The sequence below is a fragment of the Corvus brachyrhynchos genome, unplaced genomic scaffold (genome assembly GCF_000691975.1).
Source record: "Corvus brachyrhynchos isolate BGI_N302 unplaced genomic scaffold, ASM69197v1 scaffold14, whole genome shotgun sequence".
NCBI lineage: Eukaryota > Metazoa > Chordata > Aves > Passeriformes > Corvidae > Corvus > Corvus brachyrhynchos.
Genome location: NW_008239110.1, coordinates 17,274,403 through 17,293,585, shown reverse-complemented (window position 1 = coordinate 17,293,585; position 19,183 = coordinate 17,274,403). Strand labels below are relative to the sequence as shown.

The 19,183-nt window shown below is 39.5% G+C and overlaps 1 protein-coding gene and 1 long non-coding RNA gene across 4 annotated transcripts in view; one reads left to right on the top strand and one right to left on the bottom strand.

Moving 5' to 3' along the window:
* Positions 1-12,192, top strand: part of LOC108447982 — a 51,434-nt gene extending 39,242 nt beyond the window's left edge. The window contains exon 3 of the long non-coding RNA XR_001863725.1: positions 1,764-12,192. This is a non-coding gene — a long non-coding RNA (uncharacterized LOC108447982). The remainder of the gene's footprint in view (positions 1-1,763) is intronic.
* Positions 12,193-12,316: 124 nt separating this feature from the next.
* AKAP7 (A-kinase anchoring protein 7) overlaps positions 12,317-19,183 on the bottom strand; it is a 79,824-nt gene continuing 72,957 nt past the window's right edge. The window contains exons 7-8 of one of the 3 annotated variants that reach the window (XR_001863723.1): positions 13,809-14,530; positions 13,416-13,567 (exon numbers count right to left, since the gene is read on the bottom strand). Coding sequence is in view for 2 of the 3 variants with exons in the window: in XM_017739466.1 (XP_017594955.1) it covers positions 14,328-14,530 (203 nt within the window). In the remaining variant the exon portion in view is untranslated. Of the gene's footprint in view, positions 14,531-19,183 lie in introns of all 3 variants that reach the window. The other 2 variants (XM_017739466.1, XM_017739468.1) reach the window with 2 other exon arrangements.

The window sequence follows — 19,183 nt, the reverse complement described above, 5'->3', positions numbered from 1 at the left end:
TGAGGAAAGCCTCCTACTTCTCAGCCCAATACTCAGTTTAATAGATGCTGGGAGGAAAGGAGGGAGAGAGGGAGGGGAAGTGATTTACTTAGTTCAGAGTGGAACTTCCAGGGCCACATAAAGTTGCTTCAAAGTTTGCTTTAAACAAAATATTAAATTAAAATGCTGCTTTAAGAACAACCAGGTAAGATTAGTATCAAATACCATCAAAATGCCGAAGAAATGGTAAGAGGGTTTTGTGAAACAGCAAATATCAACAGGAAATGTACCTCTCTGTGCACAGTAGGGAGAAAGAGGAACCAATCAATAGGGGACTAATGAAAGTACCAAACAATTAAATTGCCTCTGGCATTGCAAATGAGAGCTGTAGACGAGTATACATATAAACTCAATTTCCAAGGTCAGAAGAGGACTCATGCAGCCTGCAAAGAAGTGGCATCAGATCACACTTAAGAGATTAAGAATATTTTAGTTGAACAAAGCTGCCCAGCTGGAAAAAATTACAGAGATTGCATGTTTGTTTCTTGGCATTTTCAGCATTTTTCTGAGGGAAGGGAGACCTTTCCAGGAAAAGAAAGGTAAGAGCAGCTTTTCCTCAAAGGAAGGTTTCTGCTTCAGATTTTAATTTCAAATGCCAAACAAATGTTATGGGATTTTTAGGGTTTGCTAATTTTTGCTTTTTCATGTTTTGTTCTCTGTTTCAGAGATGCTGTTAGGACTGAAACTGCTGCATAGTTGAGTTAAAGTGTTCCCAAAGTATTTTCAGCCCAAACGGAAGCAGGATATCCCAGTAATCATAAGGAAAACTTTGTTCTAACCCAGGCACAAAGTTGAGGTGCTTTTTCAGTTGTGCATCTAAACACCTACTGTTATTTCTAAGTGGATTTTCCAGGATTATTTACCACTGGCAGTTGAGATAACTGGAGGCATGAGACTGTTGCATTTGCTTTGAATTTATTTTAAATATTAAGATGACAGATTCTGTGAACCAAAGTTCAAGCATTTGTACTCTTGCAAATGAGTTTTGTGCTGTGGACTGTATCTAAATGTACAAGAAATTTTTTGTCTGGATACATCTGTTTGTCATTGTGGAAAACATAATCCTAAAGGTAAGTTTTCAGGTAGGTTTGTCCTGATGTAGAATAAACTCAAGTCTATAAAATTATATTGGTGTCTGCCAAAGATCTTCTCTAATGCTGAGTTTTACATTTGAAAATGAAGACTTAAATTGTATCCTTGAATCTGTTACTCTTGCCACATCCCTCAGAAAGCTGAAGGGACCTTGAGTCTTTCAAGTCTGCTTTCCATAGTGCTAAAATCGCAGGCAGCATTGCCAGTACACTTAGCAGGTTTGGGATCCAGCCATGGGTTGAACAGGGTTCTGTTTCCACCACCAGCAGAAGGGAAAGTGCTATAACAGACTCATTGCAAGGATGAAATTACTTGCACATTAAAGAAATGCATCTCTGAAGAGAAAATCAATCTGGTACTTGATGCTTGATATTTAGTCTATATTATAAAATATCATTACTGTAACTGAGTTTTAGAAATCACTCCAACAAAGATATGAAGGTTACACAGGAATGAAAAAATTTCCTGCTTGAAAACTGCAGCATAAGTCCAGATGGTGCAAAATGGCTTTAGCAGTACAGAAAATTGAAAGCATCTTTCTTTTTGAAGGCCAGAATCAAAGTTTCTTGTATAAAATATTATTACCTTCAGCATGCAGACTTTTCCTTTTTGCTAAATTCTCTCTCTTTCAGGATCTTATTTCCTACCCCTCAGATTGCCTAAATCGAAATACAGTAAAGAGGAAAGAACTATTGTAAATACTTGGAAGATCTCCCATCGCCTCCTTCCGACAATGAACGGCTGTCTGGTTTTGTGCCCTGATTTCACCTGCATGAGCCTTGGCAGAAGGATGAAAGGAGAGAGCCATGCAATTTTACCTCCATTAGGATCTCTATTTTCTCCCCTGAGGTGAACCCATTCTTGGGAGCTTTCATCAGCCAAACTGTTCATCTGAAAGAGAAGAAGGACCCTTTTTCTTTTTGGTTGCAAAGCCTTGTATGATCCAAGTTTCTCCTGGTAACTGTCGAATTGAGAAGTAGGCAGCTGTACATGAGCTCCACTATTTGAGCTTCTCATATAGGAAAACTAATTTATCCATGCCAGTTCTATTACACTTGTACTTATAAAGGATCTAGCACAGTTTTCACAGTATATTTTGGCACAGGCACCATTAAAACCTTTCAACTGAAAGGGCACTGTAGACTCCACTACGGTCACTGGCAGCAGGTGCTTGTTCTTACTACTTTCTGTTGTGGCTTTATAAGTAGCATGACAAATCCAAAAGTCCTGGAGCTGAAAGCAAGAGATACAAATGCAAGGTGCTGCTCACTGTACGTGACGAGGTGCTAAGTGTGCACTGCTTTTCCTCTGAAATCAAGCAATGCAGCAAAACAGACCCAGTGAAATCTGGCTACCAGAAAATGAGTAATTTCTGCATGACTCAGTCCTAGGATGGTTTGAAATGGCCACACTGTACCCCATTCCCTAAACTTATTTCAGATCCCAAGGACTTGAAAGTGGTAAATGTGTCATCAATATTTAATGAAAACCCTGGGGAAATTTTGAGAATTACAAGAAGATAAATGTGCCTTATACACTGAGCGGATTAATGGGAAAACATTAGAAAATAGATAAATATGTCATATATGGAATGAATCAACATTGCTTTTAGAGTAAAAGCAGTTGGAGCTATTTGAAAATATCAACAAACATACAATTAAGGATGAGGTAATCATCAAATCATTTTAACAATGTCTCTTCTCAAAGTGCATTAAAGAAACGAAGCAATTATGATTATAAAATTAGTAGAGCAATAGGAAATGTAGAACTCCATAAATGTTCGTAAGTGATCATGAAAATAATGTGAGGACTTAGGAGACACTTTCTACTGATAGTAGTGAATTACTCACAGTAGTCAAAGCTAAGTCTACCAAGATCTGTAAAATATTTTGTGAGAATGTCGATAGATAATGCAGTATCTGAATAAATTCAATACTGATAAATACAAATCAGTGCAAAACCTACCTTAATTACACATTCACAATAACGGTTTCTAAATGAGCTATTGCTACCCAGGAAAAAGATCTTGCAATCCTTGTGAGTATTTCTCTGAACATTTCACCTTAGTTCAGGGCAGTGATGAAAAAGCTAAACTGAATGCTATGAATTATTAGGAAAGAAATAGGGAATACAAAAGAAAACATCATCATGCCAGACTATATGTGACTCTGGAATGATAACGGTGTCTTCAGTTCTAGTCACATCAGTCCAGAAGTTCTGTTGTAGAGCACAAGAGGTGTAAAAATGGTCAGCAAGGATAAAAATACAGAAATAAAAACCAGTTCCCATATGAGAAGAAAACACACTCTCAAATAGACAACAAAGAGCAAGTGGGTTATTTGTGTTAGTAAGGAGCTCTAAATTCAGCTAAGGTGCAAGGGATGAGGATAATTCCCTGTGCCAGTGGTGGATACTGCTGAAGCATGAAAATCCCCTCGGGCTTTAGAAGAGCAATCTGCACATATTATCACCTTCAGTAGGCTCTCGTGAACTTACCAAGCCTATGATTATATTTTTATTGCTAATCTGATCACAGCTTGATAGCAATGTTTTTCCTGTATATGATCAAATGAATGGTACAGCAATTTTCCAAAGCCCAAGGAATAAGGGTAACAAAGCTCACATCTTTTACAAACTGGCCAAATGAAACATTTATAAAATCTCATATTTTAAAAGACAGATATAGCTTTATAGTAGGGGCTTTCCTAAAGTGGATGTGGTTTTGGTATCAACCCACAGTGGATTTCCTGTCATCCATTCATCCCCCAAGCCACATAAAGATTTTCCACTAACAAGATCCTTCTGTGGTAGGTTCCACAGGTCAATTATCTACTGTATGTTAAACCCTTCTTCTGTTTGTGTCCTGCCAGCATCCTCTGATGTCCCTTACTGCAACACAATATTTTGAAAGGATCCAGGCTACCGAAGCACCAAGTAATAATACAGACCCAGCCGGCTGGCAGGTCTTCAAGAAGGACCATAATTTAATAGAAGATAAATCAGAAAGGACCATAACAGAAAAGCAGTATGAATGATACATTCTCTCCAGTTAGCAGCTCTGGTGCACTGAGAAGAACCAGACTCTCTCCTAGCTCTGGCAATGCTACTTCACCCCCAAACCCCAAACTGGAGAAACAAAAGTGTAATTTCAATTGTAATTATTATTCAGGCAATGTTTCATCCTGATCTAATAGCACACTAAAAAGATTTTCTTTCAAAATAAGTCTTTATTTTCTGCAATCACAATCTATCATGCATTATCTATTTGGTCCAATGTATTGCATTTGACTCTCTGGTCTAGTTGAAATACATTTGCCCTGAGAGGGTGTAAATTACCCAGATTGCCTGCCTGGGAGAAGGTGACCTTGCTCAAGGCACCACATCTATGCCAGGCACAACCACATGGCTGTTCCTCAGTTGAAGGCCATGGTGCCTCAGCTGGAGGCAAATCTTCCCAGGGGGTGAGGATTTGCAGCGTCCTGTCTGAAAAACAGAGCTGCCCACCAACCTGTTTCTGGGAACATCTCCCTGACCTTGGCATCCAAACATTTCTGATTTGGCACAGCAATAAAAGGGCAGCTGTCAGTCTGAGTATCAAAGAGCTCTGGGCAAGGCTTGCTAAGGATGCTAAGAACCATGGTGTGGTATGAGCCTGGCCATTTCCTGTGCACACTGTGGGTACAGATTTGTGGCCTAGCAGGGCACAAGAGCAACCCAAGCCACTCTGCATTTTGCAGCCCAGCTCTGCTTCTGTGAGAGCTGGGACTATACCAAATAGCACTCAAATTATTATTGTGAAATAGGGCTGAGTTTGTCTTTTGCTCGTTAATTCACTTACGACTTCCACTGTGTTTTATTATCATTTATGTCTCTTCTCTGCTCTTTGGAAATAATTTTCATTTTTGCTAATCAGGCTGGTAATCAAAGCCTCCAGTTCCAGATGCAAGTCTCCACTCACAAAGTCCCTGAAGGGCTGATGGCTGGAAACTAGGAGGATGTGCCGGGGAAAGAAACACTCAGCTGCCCCTGCTGCAGCAGCCACTGCTCCTATAAGCGGGAACACAGCTTTTTGTGCTCTCTCAGTTCTTACATTCACATGAGTAAAGCGGAGGGGGGGAAATTTTTGGTTTAAAATAATATGGAAATGCATGTGAATTACCGCTTGATATGTGTAATACCTCTTAAGACAGGAGACAGATTTCCTATTCTCATTTGGCTCTGAAACCATGGGATATTCTGAGTTGGAGGGGGCCCACAAGGGAAACAGTCAAAACCAGACAAAAAATATTGAGTTTCTCTAATGTTTTGTTTGTCATAAAAACGTCGCTGATTATTCTTGAATAATTTTTTGCATGATTTTTGATCCCATAAAAAGCAACAATGTGACTTCTGGAATGAATTTTTAAGTATGCTCGCAGGTTTATTTTGCCATTATTTAACTCTGTTTATCCCAGAGGCTCAGAACAAGGGTTTTAAAGCTATTAAGTATTGCCCTTAGTATACTTTTATTTCTGTTAATGCACATGTGACGCCCTGGTTATACTTTTCCCATAGACTGTTGGGGGAATTTACCTCAGTTGGGTAGCAAGGGCATTTTCAGCTTTTAAACACACTTTTAATCAGTAGTCTGATTAAAAACAGGGCTACTTTAGACATCATGCCAGCAGCCCACTCTATAAACAACTGCCTAAGAAGTATTTACTGGTACAGTTTTGGGATTCTCCTTCTTTCTCTGTCCTCTCAATAGAGAAATCTGGGTGATGAAAGACCCTCATGATGATTACTTTGAATCTGAAATCAGATTCTCTGAATCTGGGGTCTCCTATCCCAGGTTTGCTTAGCTTCTGGGTATGCTTCCACTCTGAGCCTCTTTTTCTCTTCAGTAAAGCTCCTCATGGTGTTCACATGAATGAGCACAACTCTTCTTGTCACGTAACTTACGTGACATGGACTTCTGCAGCTGCAGAAGAAAGAGCATGCAAGTGCTTTGTGCATAACCTGGGGTGTCTGCTCATACAATTAATAAAACTTTGGGTTAGCAGCTAAATCCACCAGCAAGCTTTTCTCTCTCTCATTTCTTCTGAAAGCTTCTTAATTTATTTGTGTGATTTTCAGGCTAAGTGTTGGTAGGATTATGAAGTTGCTTTACTGTTGGGAGAGTTTAACACAGATGCTGCAACATGTTCACACCAGACTGTGCTAGCTCTCTGTTGGGCTTGTTTTTATTTTTTAACTGGCCTTGCACAAACCTCCAAATCTAAATAACATGGTTAGTGAAGGATGAATTACACAAAACAGCTGAACTGAGCATTCCCATGTGGCATAGCCCCCACCAAAGGAGCACTGCAGGATGACTCCCAAGTAAACCACAGGAAGGAGAAGACTATGTGCAATATGGAGATTTTATCTGTGTGTTCAGTGTCCATTGCCATAGGATTCCATTTGATTTTGTCCATTGGCTTCCTGCACCTTTGTGTCTAATCCTCTGGGGCAAGCTTCTCTTTGGATTTCTCCAGAGCGAGGAAAGGAGACATGGTGAGGAAAATGTCCAATATTTCAGCAGAGGCAAGTGCTCTGAGATTATGTTCAAGAATAATGATTAACAAATGTTAGCTAACACTTCTCTGAAACCTCCTTAATCTAATTCTTGCAAGGACCAGTTTGAGTCTGGAATACAAATAGTAACATTAATCCACCCATGCATAAGCTAATGTAGTATTTGGATGGAAATGTCTGCTCCTGTGGAGAACAGCCCACGTGACAGATGTGGATGTGGCGAGGCTGCTGGGCATGTTGTGGCTGCCCCAGCCTGGGAACAAGGTCTTGTGTTGACAGCTGCCCTGTGCAGCTCTGATGGAGGCTGGCTGAAGGATGTGAGATGGGGTGGCAGCAGGTCAGCAGTGAGGGAATCTCTGGCTCACACAGCTGATGGACCAGCACTGGTGGAGGGGGTGGCAGATGGCAGCTCAGCACCATGGAGACTTCAGTGCAGGGGACTGTGGACACCAAACCCTCTCCTCCTGTTCCATGCCCGCCTGGCCAGCAGAGAGACTTTGGGGTGGGGAGCGTGTCGAAGCTTAGCTTAGGAGTTTGTAAAACCCCATTTTTTAATGTGTTACGGAATAAACAATAATTTTATGCTTTTGAGTTTTGCATGTCCAATTTGTGGAGTCTCTTTATGACTGGTTTAAGATGCCCAAACAAACTGACCTGAACGAGAGGTCGCAACACACTTTGAGCTAGGACCTGTTCATGTTCACCTTCCCACCCCAGGTTTTCCTGTGCTGGTGGTGTAGCTTGTTCCCCAGTTTGGTAGAGCACATTGCTTTATCCAGAGAGCAGGCTCCCCATACAGTCTTTGCGCCTCTCTTCATGACCCTGGTGACTTCACTGACTACAGAGTAGATCCTTCTTCCCTTTGATCCCATGGCCTCCAGCTTCCGTTACTCCATCACACTCCCTACTGTAAATTATGAATGTATATAAATTATTAATTCATGCTGATGATCCAGAAATGCTACAGCAATAAAAAACCCAGAGACTTAGTAAGTAATTATGAAGGAGCATCTCTGCAGTTACGACAGATGAAAAGTGGTCTTCCAAGAGTCTGAGGTTACAGGATGGCAACAAGACAAAATGAGACAAATTGGTCTGTGGCTTCTCCGTACTTATCTTTTCTGTAACTCACTAAATCCAGTGATTTTTCATAACTGTTTTGTCTGTGTCATTTTCAAAGTAGTACACCCTTATATACTGCAAGTGCAAGAAGTGTCTAGTATATAACTAAGAAAGTTAATTCCCAGTCTCTCAAAAAATGCATTCTGTCATTTTATTTTTCACAATCTTAAGGTACAAATTAGGGAATGTAGGTGTTCGTCATTTGACTGACCAGATGCAGAGACCGCTTTTTTTTGCTTCATTGCATCCTTTATTCTTCTAAACATTTGGACTTACTAAATCTTTTTCACACTGGCAGCTACCTTTGAATTTTATCATTGGTTGCTGGTATTTCTTCTTGGCTTTATTCTTCTGTTATGCTTTGTTTTTCTGAGTTATGACCAAAGTTCAATCATATCAGCATGTTTTCTTCTTCTTATCTTCTGAGTGTTTCAGTGCCTGAAGTTCTCTGTACGGCTAAGAAAAGAAAAAAAAAGGAATTAAAAGTAAAAATTATTCTAGAAATGCTTTCTCTGAGTTTTAATTCAAATTGTAATTTTGATAAATAAACCCCTCCAGAATCTCTAGAGTCAATCTTGACCTCAAATCATCTCTGCTGTCCTTATCTGAAAGAAAACCAACTTTTATTTCAAATAAGCTGCTGCTGAAATCCTCATGTGTAATTTTTTAATCATCTCCTCTTAACTACCCTAATTCTGCATTTTGGATTGGTTTAATCCTTAATCACCAAGAGCAAAAAGGGGCTTTATTTTCCAGCAATAAGGAGAGTTCCTTCAAGAAACAGTTTCATGTCCCAGTCTCTGCTAATGCATTTTTCATCCAAGAGTCACTAAACAAAGCACATAAACAGCAGTGGGAGCAAAGACCACAAACCATCAGTCAAACTCCAGCCTCTTGCTGCAGAATTATTTGCTTATCAGTGCCAGAGTGCCCTTTTTGCTGCGCCAGGAATGGCAGGCATATCACTTTTTGTTTTCCCATGTACTGTTCTAATTATTGCTCCACTATGAGTGTGTTTTATTTCTCAGCCCAGCCGTCTCTTGGGACTGATTTTCATTCAGTACAAATGTTCTCATTATAAAGGCTTAACATGAGGAGAATATAAATGAGAAGATGAGTGCATGCTAAGAAGTTGCTTATACAGAAACTGTATTGATCAAAGGAACAGCAGAGTAAAACACATGTCAGCATTAACGTGCTCCTACTTCCACGGTTCAGTTTCCTTTCCCATAAGAATAGTGAGACTCCTTGCCTCTGAAACCAGGCCAGGAAAGACTTTGTTTGACTGAAATAAAAAGTGCAAAGCATTTCTATAGAAGATTATGGTATGGCACTAAAGAGCTCTTTGAAAGCAAATGCTTCATCGCTTTAAGAGATTACCCCTTGTCACCATGTGAAAATTTACAGAAGAATCGAAATTCCAAAAGGTTTTCACAAATTAAATTATTACATGACCATGACTCAGAACATTTTTCGTAAAGCTAGAACACCACTTACTTTATCCAACTGCTCACTAATCATGCAGCTGACCCACTCACCATGTTGGTTCTGGTGAATCCCTTGGGAACTGCTTTTTTCCAGTGGTTTTGGGCTGTCCTTGCTGCCTCAGGATCAGACAGTAGTCATTGCCAGATGAAGACTTCAGCGAACAGTCACACAGGCCCTCCTTTGACCTCTGGCCCATTGAGTGAGACCAGAGGTGTCTCTGCAAAGACATCAATCTCTTTGGGATTTCAGCAATAGCTTCTCCCCTCCTTCAAAGTGATGGAAACAACTGAAAGCCACAGTAGCAGTTCAGCCCTTAATTTTTTAAGGCCAAGACAATATACCACTAACAGCTGAACAGAGGCAGAGGGCATTCACAGATAAAACACTGTTTTGAAAAAGGCAGTGCAAAACCAAGTCTGAGGCTAAAAGCAGAGTGAAGCAACCCTCAGATGTCTGGCTACCAGAGTCCACCTGAGGCAACCAGATTTGCTCCTGTCTTCCATTGGGCTGCAGCCAGCTCTGCAGGAAGTATTTAATCTGCAGTGAAAAAAGTTTCAGTTTACACTTCATTTCACAAGCATATTCTTGGACATAACTGAAAAAAAATTTAAATGTGTGTTTTTGCTAAATTTCAACTTACAAGTTCCACTGAGGGCAGTGGCTCTGCTCTTCCATTTTTCCTGCTTGCTGACTACATAAATGTGTAGGATATCTCTCAAGACTTTCAAAAAGTCAGAATTCTAACAAGAATATATGAGTCATGTCTAGACTGACATAAAAACGAAGCACTATCATTCTTGTCACCAGAATGAAGCATGGCTCACACTCTGATCCATGACACACTCACATGGTCTTTAGGCGAAAATAGCACACAGAGAAGTGTGCAGTTATAATCAGAAACTTCTATAAATATGTAACATGAAGCCTCTTGAATCCTAACTTACAGACTGTATAACCTTGCCAAGAAGTAGTATTGTAACAAACAGTTCAGTAGGACCATCAGTAGATATGGGGTGTTTTCCTGTGTGGGTCCCAATATCTGTCTATCTGTCCCAATATCTGGACACAGCGTTCAGATCTGACCTTAAGCTCCAACCCATTTTAGCTTTAGGTCACCTTCAGCCACCACAGGAACACCATTTAGTTTCCTTTTCACCAAGACCTTGATGCACGTTCAGCTGGTGCATTACCCCTTAGCTACCAGGCTGAGCAACCTTATACCATGTGCACCTGTGCTTGGAGACAGGGGTTCCTCCATCAGAGAACTCGTATCTGTTAGTCAGGACTTACATTGATTTACTGTCGCTCTGGTTACCCTGTCAACTCTTAAACAGCTCTGATGCACAGCCCAACAGTGCAGGGAATTTACGGCATGGGCTGCTCACATATCCAATGCATGCCATCTGCAACTTTTTCGGTCTACGCCTGGACCAAGCCTAGATGTCAGGAAGTTTCTCAGTAGGTCATGGGCAGTTCCAGCTAGATTACTCCTGGAAGATGAGCTACTGCTTTTAAATCTGTCACAGACAGCTCTACAATCAGCAGCATAGAAATACTCCTTGAGTATGAGCAAACTGGAAGGTAGAACTGAAAATAAAACATGGACAAAATTGCACCATCTGTTTTGAAATGCCAACGCTTTTCCTAGAATAACCTGTGCATCACTACCTTAAGACATTCCCCAGAAGAAGAGCTTATTTAAGAAACAGAATTGTTGTCTGAAAATGATTTTTAAGTGTGAGGAAGGAAACATATTTGTTCTGGTGGGTGCAGCTTCGAGCTTCACACCTGCCTATATGAGGTTCAGTCTCTACGTATCTGCATTCTTCAGTGCTCATCTCACAGCTCCATACAAGAGATTTTTTCCTTCAATTTGGCAGCCAGGCTTCACTGCCAGTGAAAAAAAATAAACAGAGAAAGCAAGAATGGTTGTTGTAAGAGAATGAACCCAGATGCAAGGTTTTTTTCCCCCTATTGTTTTGAATTTTGAGTAAATTAATAGTCATGTCTTGTCAAAACCAGAAGTAAAGGCTATTTTAAGAGAATGTGAATGGTTCAGAAACACAAGCCCTGTTGCTTTTCCTGTCTCAAAACATCTGAAAATTAAAGATGGGTTTGGGTTGCTTAAACATAGGTATCCAGAGTCTTTTTAGAGGCTCTGGGGTGTCCTCTCTCCTACAGTTTCTGATCCAGTAGAACATGTCTCCTTTATAGCTTGTGTCATATTTGGCAGACCCACGCCAGTACATCTCAGATGATGCCTAGACTCAGGCCCTTAACTCTCCTAACATTTTTCAGAGCTGCTATTCTTGATGCCATCCATAGGAACAGCATGAGCAGGCTCTCTAATAATGAGGTCACCCATCAAAGTGCCTGGACATAAATTCAGTGATTAATTTCCACAGTTTTACTTGAAACATGAGAACAATGACTCTTACAAGCTGAATGATATAAAAAGGCCCTTAGTCATGGAAATTACTTGCATAGAGGAATGGGAGATGAAAACCTATGATTCAGATATAATACAATAAATTGTTTTCCTGTTTTCACAGCTGAGTGTCTGGTTTTGTGTTCTTATGTGCAAGTTGGATTTAAGTAGCTTGATAGCCTATGAAAAGCTGCCTCTCAGTTATCTCCAGGGATGATTTCAGACTCAGATTTATTTTTTTTTTTATTTATCATTTTAGAGTATTTTGAGACTACTCCTTAAACTCACACTTCAAGAGTGGACCTCTAGGAAGTTGTACCCAGTATTTACTTCTAAACATGTGCTGCCCAGAATATAAATTAATCCCAAGAGTTTCAAAGTTTTGTCCTTGAAAACAAGAATGACTTGGGCCTAGTTTATCTGCATGATTTCAGCAGCCAGGCTCCAGAGCAGTATGTTGTTGGCACAACACCCACAGTCAACTTAATGCTGTGATTCACTGGAGCACTATTTTTGTCCTGTAACCCTGTTACTTGCAAGTACTTAATTTTATTCAAGTCCATTTGGAAACAAGTGAAAACGTACACAGAGTGCAAAGGAAAAATGTTTTATTGTGAACATGGCATGTATAAGATGCATTTCAGAATATACTGTTATATGTCAAATGAGGAAAAAAGACCTCTGACATGAGATAAATGAACAGTGCTTCAGAGAAATGAAGAACATGCACACAGCTGTTCTAACAGCACAATTCTGATACCAATCACAGGATATTTTATAGCTTTTATGACAATGTTTATAAAAATTGCAAATATTGGACCTACTCCTGCATTGTTGTCCATCATCCAAATCTTCAGTGAATCTTGCAGGTGTGTGGAGGGAACAATGAGAGCAAACTGACACCCCACCTCAGGCAGCAGAAGGTAGAGATGGAGGAAACATCAAAAACAAAAGACAAAACCACTGTTCTACAAAAGTAAAAAGGCAAATATTATCCCAAGGAATATTATTATTTGCAAGAGAAATCTTAATTGCAGCATCCTGACTCCATTAAAGCCAAGGAGAGTATGCCATTGAGATCAGTGGAGTCTGAACTTCATACTGAAATTTAAAACATTTTTGCATTAGTGTAAACATCAGCAGAAACTAAATGTCAGCATCTATACAAGTATTCAAGTGCTGTTTAAAAAAACCAATTAAAAACAGACAATGCTAACCCAAAATGCCAGTACATATACAAAAGGCAGATAATAAAAGAGAATTTTCTTTTCCAAATATACATTTTGAAGTATTTAAAACCATCAATTTTAGGGAAGGAGTATACGAGAAAAAACTGAGTTATTTACAATGATAAAGGAAGGGCACAGTGTTTGCTCAGATCTATTTGAAGCCAGTATTTTTCCACTTTGGAGTCATGACATATACCTGCACACTCAAACATGTGCTGAGAAATGGCTGTACTTCATTATTACGAAATATAATCCTTCTGTGCAAGTATTTCAGCATGATTCCTCATAAGCCATTTACACCCATTCACATTTTCAGTTAAAAAATACCCAAACAAACCAACCTGAAAAATTTCTTGAGAAATATTTTGTCTTTAAACAACCTGATGAGATTTTACATCATGGCAATTTACAGTCATGCATTTGGAGATTCAGAGTCAATACAACTTTTCCATTTACTGTTAAGAGTTGTGCCTGTCTTCAAACAGTTCTTTGCTAATTTTTGTGCGGATCTCAGGACTCGTTAACAGCTCCTTTATCTGATTCAGTCTGGGTAACAGGGCCTGCGTTTCTCTGCGTAAAGCTTCCTTTACTAAGTCTGCTTCATGGCTCTTTCCTAGAGGAAAAGAACAATATAATACATTTTATAGCAACTAATGTGATTTAAAGTCATTAATGTACAGAGATAAAGAGATTCTATCTGGTTTGGACCGTAGGAAGTGCTCAGTCTTTTGCCCATAGTGATTTTTTATAAAAAGGTATTTCATCAAAAAATATAATTTACATGAACAAATGCTACCAAAATGTAAAGAACAGTACAGCATCACATTTAAGGGAAACTCTGTCTTATTACATACTGTGTAATAGTATCTGTAGTGAGTATCTGTAGTGGTAATTTTTAGCTTGGGATTGACTGCTGTTGACTAGGAAACAGCACATGCTCTCACACAGAGCAAACAGCCCTGCGGCACTGCCAAACCCTCAGGTGCAGGGCATCGCTTCCACTTATGGCGAGGCCTCTTCCACAGCCATCCATGACAATCCAAAAGACAAATGCAAAATGTTCAGTTTCTCTTCAAAAGCAAGGAAGGGACTCTTGGTATCAAGAGCGAGTGAAGACTGGAGCCGCCTGCTTCACCACTCTTGTCTTTTTTCCACCGTCCATCCTTCCCAGCATTCGACAGATTTTCAGCAGTGCAAGCACTTATTAAACCAGTAGACAGTGTCCTTCAATTCAGAACAAACTTTTGATAAGAGACTCACAAAGCAGAGTGCCTGACACCCAGGGCCACTTAGCAAATTTCAGCAGGGAGCTGGGACTTGGTTTTGTAGTTACTCCTGGTGGGATATTTGCTCCCAGGCTTTTTGCACAGTGCTCACTTGCTGTTATCATTGTCGCTCTCATTCTTACTGCCGCTTGCTGCTTCCTCAGTTTTTGCAGGGCTTCCATCAGTCTGTCTGCTTTTGTTTTGTGTTTCTTCTAAATATTGCTGCACAGCCTTCAGCACTGCATTCTCCACCAGCCTTTTGCTGAGGCTCACCAGCTCTGCATCGTCTGGCTCTGCTGCTTGTTTTTCACCTATGCGTCACAACAGACAAGAGAAGGAATTCATTGCCATGCAAAGACAGTAGCTGTGATTGTATCAGGAGCCTCTGGCTTGAGCTGGATTCTAAGTTATTAGATGCCTCTTCCTGATTGTAAAAAGTAATTTCCCCCCTCCTCAAGCTCAAAACACAAAAGTGTTCCATAAAGATGTGTACAGTGTATCAGATCAAAGTTATTTCACTGTTCATGTTTCTTTTAGCACTCCAGCAAAAGCCACTGGCTAACTCTATGAGCACTCATTTAGCTTAGAAGAGTAAGTGTGCAAATTTAATTTTTTCTGGCCAACAATCACCTGTGCAAAGATCACAGAGTATTCTGAGTTGGAAGGGGCCCACAAGGATCATCAAGTCCAACTCTTAAGTGAATGGCCCTTAAGAGGATCAAAGTCACAACTTTGGCATTATTAGCCCCATGCTCTGACCAACTGAGCTAATCTCAGGGTCAAACATTTCATAAGGTAAATTTACACTTCAGCAGCATTCCTAAATTTAGGTGCCACCACGTTGTGATTTTGCTTAATAAATATAAAATCTATCTATTTATTCTTTTCTTGTAATTCAGGAGTTTCATAGGAAAAATTACTAAAGCACAGGTTACACTTAAAGCACAGGTTACAAATATTTTTCTAAACAAAGCATAAAACTTAGAAAAACCATATAGTCCCTCCCTGCCTCACTTGTGTCTTCTATCTTAAAGCTCTAACATCAAAGGACTGTAAGTACCAGCAGTCCATTCTTAAAATATCTGCTGATAAAAACAAGGAGCTGACATTTCCCTGTTTTGCTAAAGCTTCATACAAATAATATATACAACAAAACAACTGTACACATAGTGAGGATTCTCATACATCATTACATGTAATTTGAAATGGTACTTTTCCATGAAACATTTTCCTAAAAAACTCTAAACTCTACTGCAGAATCCTCCTTTTACAAAGAATTTGTTCCAGGAAAAGCAAATTTTCCTTTCATTGGTCATGCCGTTTCACAGCCCCCTGCACTAGGTAAATAACTGTTTCCCTCCATCTACATTTAAAGGTCATATATTTCATGTCTTCTTCTGGCATTTGCATTCTGCAACCAGTAATAAGAGGCTGCTTAGTCACACGCATCAGGTGAAAGGGATATTATTGTATGCTCTCAGCACAAAGCTTTGTACTGTTCAATTACCTAAATTTGTCATTTTTCATACATGTAAATTTATTAAAGTTTGCCAGCATATATAGATAATAGTTATAAAAGACTTTTATTAGTCTTCCTAGTGGACTGCACAAGCTGGGAGTGATTTCACTGATAAAACATAATTCATATGGGGATTCAAGGAGGAGAGAGAGAAGCAAACAATACTCTTCATATTCAGAGGTAGTGGCTCTATTAGCTGTTAATCTGATCATTCTGCTCTGGAACAGCAGCTCTTCCCGTTCCGGGCCTCCACAGCGCTGTGACTATGGGCAAGGAAGAACTGTGCTGTCCCCCTGAAGAATCACCAGACTACATCTTGGTAAAGCATTTCTTTACATTTTGGAGAAAGTGTAGATAAATACTGTAAAGATATTAGAAAGAATATCTAGGGAGATAATTTTGGTTAAAACCAAATTTAAAAAAATATAAGAATACTTTAAAAACAGAATTATCCAAGGAGAAATATTTTAGGCTAATACGCAAGTCCAACGGAGGCAGAGCCATTATTTTCAAAACCAAATAGCTACATACTCCACATTCTCTGACTCACTGTTTACCGTATCCCTTCGCTATCTCTAAATTCTGGGTCTAAGTCTATCCTTTAATTACATGAAGCAGGGACTTAATTCAGACTATTCTCTCTCAAGGTATTTATGAGCAGCATCTCCTCACAGCTTTTCTGAATTGATCCCACACAGTCCTTTGAATGAAGCCCTTTGATTCCTGACTTTCTTTGCTTTTAGTAAAGATGCTCAAAAAATGTGTTGGTTGCCCTGGTGTATTTACTCACTAGAAAAAAATAATTAAAATACTTAATGATTATTTAAAATAAAACTGTTTTCTAGTTGCAGAGTTTCTTGTTTTTCAGAATTGCTTGTGGGCCATGGAAATCATCACTCACACAGTGCTAATGATCCATCCATGCAACTCGGAACAAAATCAATGGGAAATATGGTGCTCAGCCACTCTCACACTTGACCCTGTAGTGCTTAATATGCAGAATATGACTAATCAGTCACAGAGGCCTCCAGATACCACACAACAGTAGTGATTATATTTACTCATAATGTAATTTTAGTTGTAGTACATCACGTATCATGGTCTAAAAAAGGCCAAGCTCTTCTCCCCTGAATACTTTCTCATTTACAGATATATGTATAAAATCCACATGTCTACTATTGTGTTTATGATTTCAAAATAAGTAGGTAGCTCACTTAGAAGTACTTTCTCAAGCACAAAAAATGTCAGATTACTTAAAATGAGCCTTTTAAAAGTTTATACAGCTACAGAAGGTTTGTGGGTTTTTGTTTGTTTATTTTTTATTATTTTGAGATATTCATGGCTCATCAGAAGTCTAGGGTGAAGTCTGTAGCACCTCCTAAGAGAGCTCTGCACTCCCACTGGCAAGACATACACAGCCTCTGACTGACGTGTGAATGCAAATGCATGCACATCCTTGCATGAAGATTGTGCTTGGATTTATCCGTGCAGCCACCTTGGTGCACTGGCACATGGGCCTATATGATTCCCCGATGCTCTGTTTCTATTCTCAAACTCCCAAAATAGCAGTTGTGGAAGTGTCTGCAATGCCGCGGTTCGCTGGCAAGGAGCTGGATACTGTTCTATCATTCCTATTCATGATAGGAATATGTTGATAAAATGAAACAGGTCATGTAATAAAAACGAGTATTGATCATCTGTATCTACTTGGCAATTTAACACATGGATCTGTCCTGTTTCTATCTCTCCTTCCATGCTGCATCTGCTGCTCGCCTGCTTCTTCGACGAATACAATTCCTTTGCAGCAGGCAAATGCTTCTTTGAGTGGACTGTCTGACATTATTGGAATATCTGTAAAAGTCAGTGCAGATATGACTGTTTTAGATTTAAAAGGGAGGTTTAAAAATTCACACTTGCTCTGTTTGTAACCTCTGCTCTGAAAAGGTAACAGATATACCACAGCATTGTATTTGCATCAATGTTGTGACACTGCTTTATTTCTGTGCCTATGAATAAAAAATTTCAATGGTCTTTTCCTCCATGTGGCTCAGAATAAAAATGAAAAAGCCTTTCATTTTATTTATCCCAGAATTCTCTTCTATAATTTTCAAAATATGAAAACCAATTCATACTCTGTGAATGTACCTCAATGCATTCATGCTAAGCAGTGTTTTTTATTACTGAAACTGAAGCATACCAGTTGTCCTGAAATGACCACAATTTTCTACAAAGGGAACTATCAACTCCACAGAATTATTCAAAAGGGGCTCTATGATCCTACATCCTACTGCTAGCAGTTATGGACACGAACCAGATGCCTGCAACCAAAGCCAAGTTTGGATTCAAATTCACTGGTATATCTTTCTACTGGACTAGGTTTACTTTCCAAGTCTACACCCTCTTACACATTACAAGATTGTGAGCTGAATTTTGAAACACTGTGTTGGAACAAACCAGATATCATGGTCCTGGTACAGCATTTTCATGGCCCTGACACAGCCTATATTAGAGTGTATGTAGTTATCTCAGATTTGGAGAGAGGCACGACAGTTATTTGAATCCCTCTATTGTTCATATCATTAGCCCATGGATTGCAATTTTTTGTAACATTTAATTGAAGGAAGCAACAGGGAATCCCTTTTATAGGAAAAGCCAGTTTTACAACCTTTTTTCCAGCTATGCTCCAAGACAATGTTCTGCAATCCTTCCCTCATGGCCTCAACACACTGGGCTTTGTTTTTCCTTCCAACAACCTTTCTTGGCAACAAGACAATGATAACACGGAGAAAATTATAAAGGAGACCCTTAGTATTTTGAATAGGTGATTGAGACCAGCTGAGAAATTTGTACTCTGGTGGCAGAGGTTCTGCTCTGCAACCTGTGGAGGGCTGTGGTAACAGACATTCCTCCATCTACCTTTTGGTTTATTCTAATAGTTATTTCTAATACAGTTTTTACAAACTTTATGAACACAGATGCAAGCATGTGCCCATATCTAATCAACACAGTAAGTACAGACAGGAAAGTCACAACTCTGAACATTTCCTTTTTAATTAAGAAGGACTTGCATGAAAAGTCTCTTAAGTGGCCAGTTAAGGAATTGACACAAATAAGGCCCTGGGAGGAAGGGCGAAATTATAATCTCATTGTGACATGATGGTGATGACATTTCTGTTGCTGGATGTTCCCACCTAATATCTAGCAAACTTCTTTAGGTTTACACATACTGCTCCGCAAATGCAGGACTGCCTTACAAGGCAATACCAATCTGTCCTTCATGCTGAATACACGGGTTTCTAGTTTGCTGGAAAGGTTTTTGTATTTAATTTGGCACACCATGGAATAAACCTGATACAGTTAGGAATTTCTAGTAAAGAGGAAATTAAGAGTGCTGCAGCTATTCAGGGAAAATGGTGCTCTTGCCAGATTCAGTAATGACAGCAGG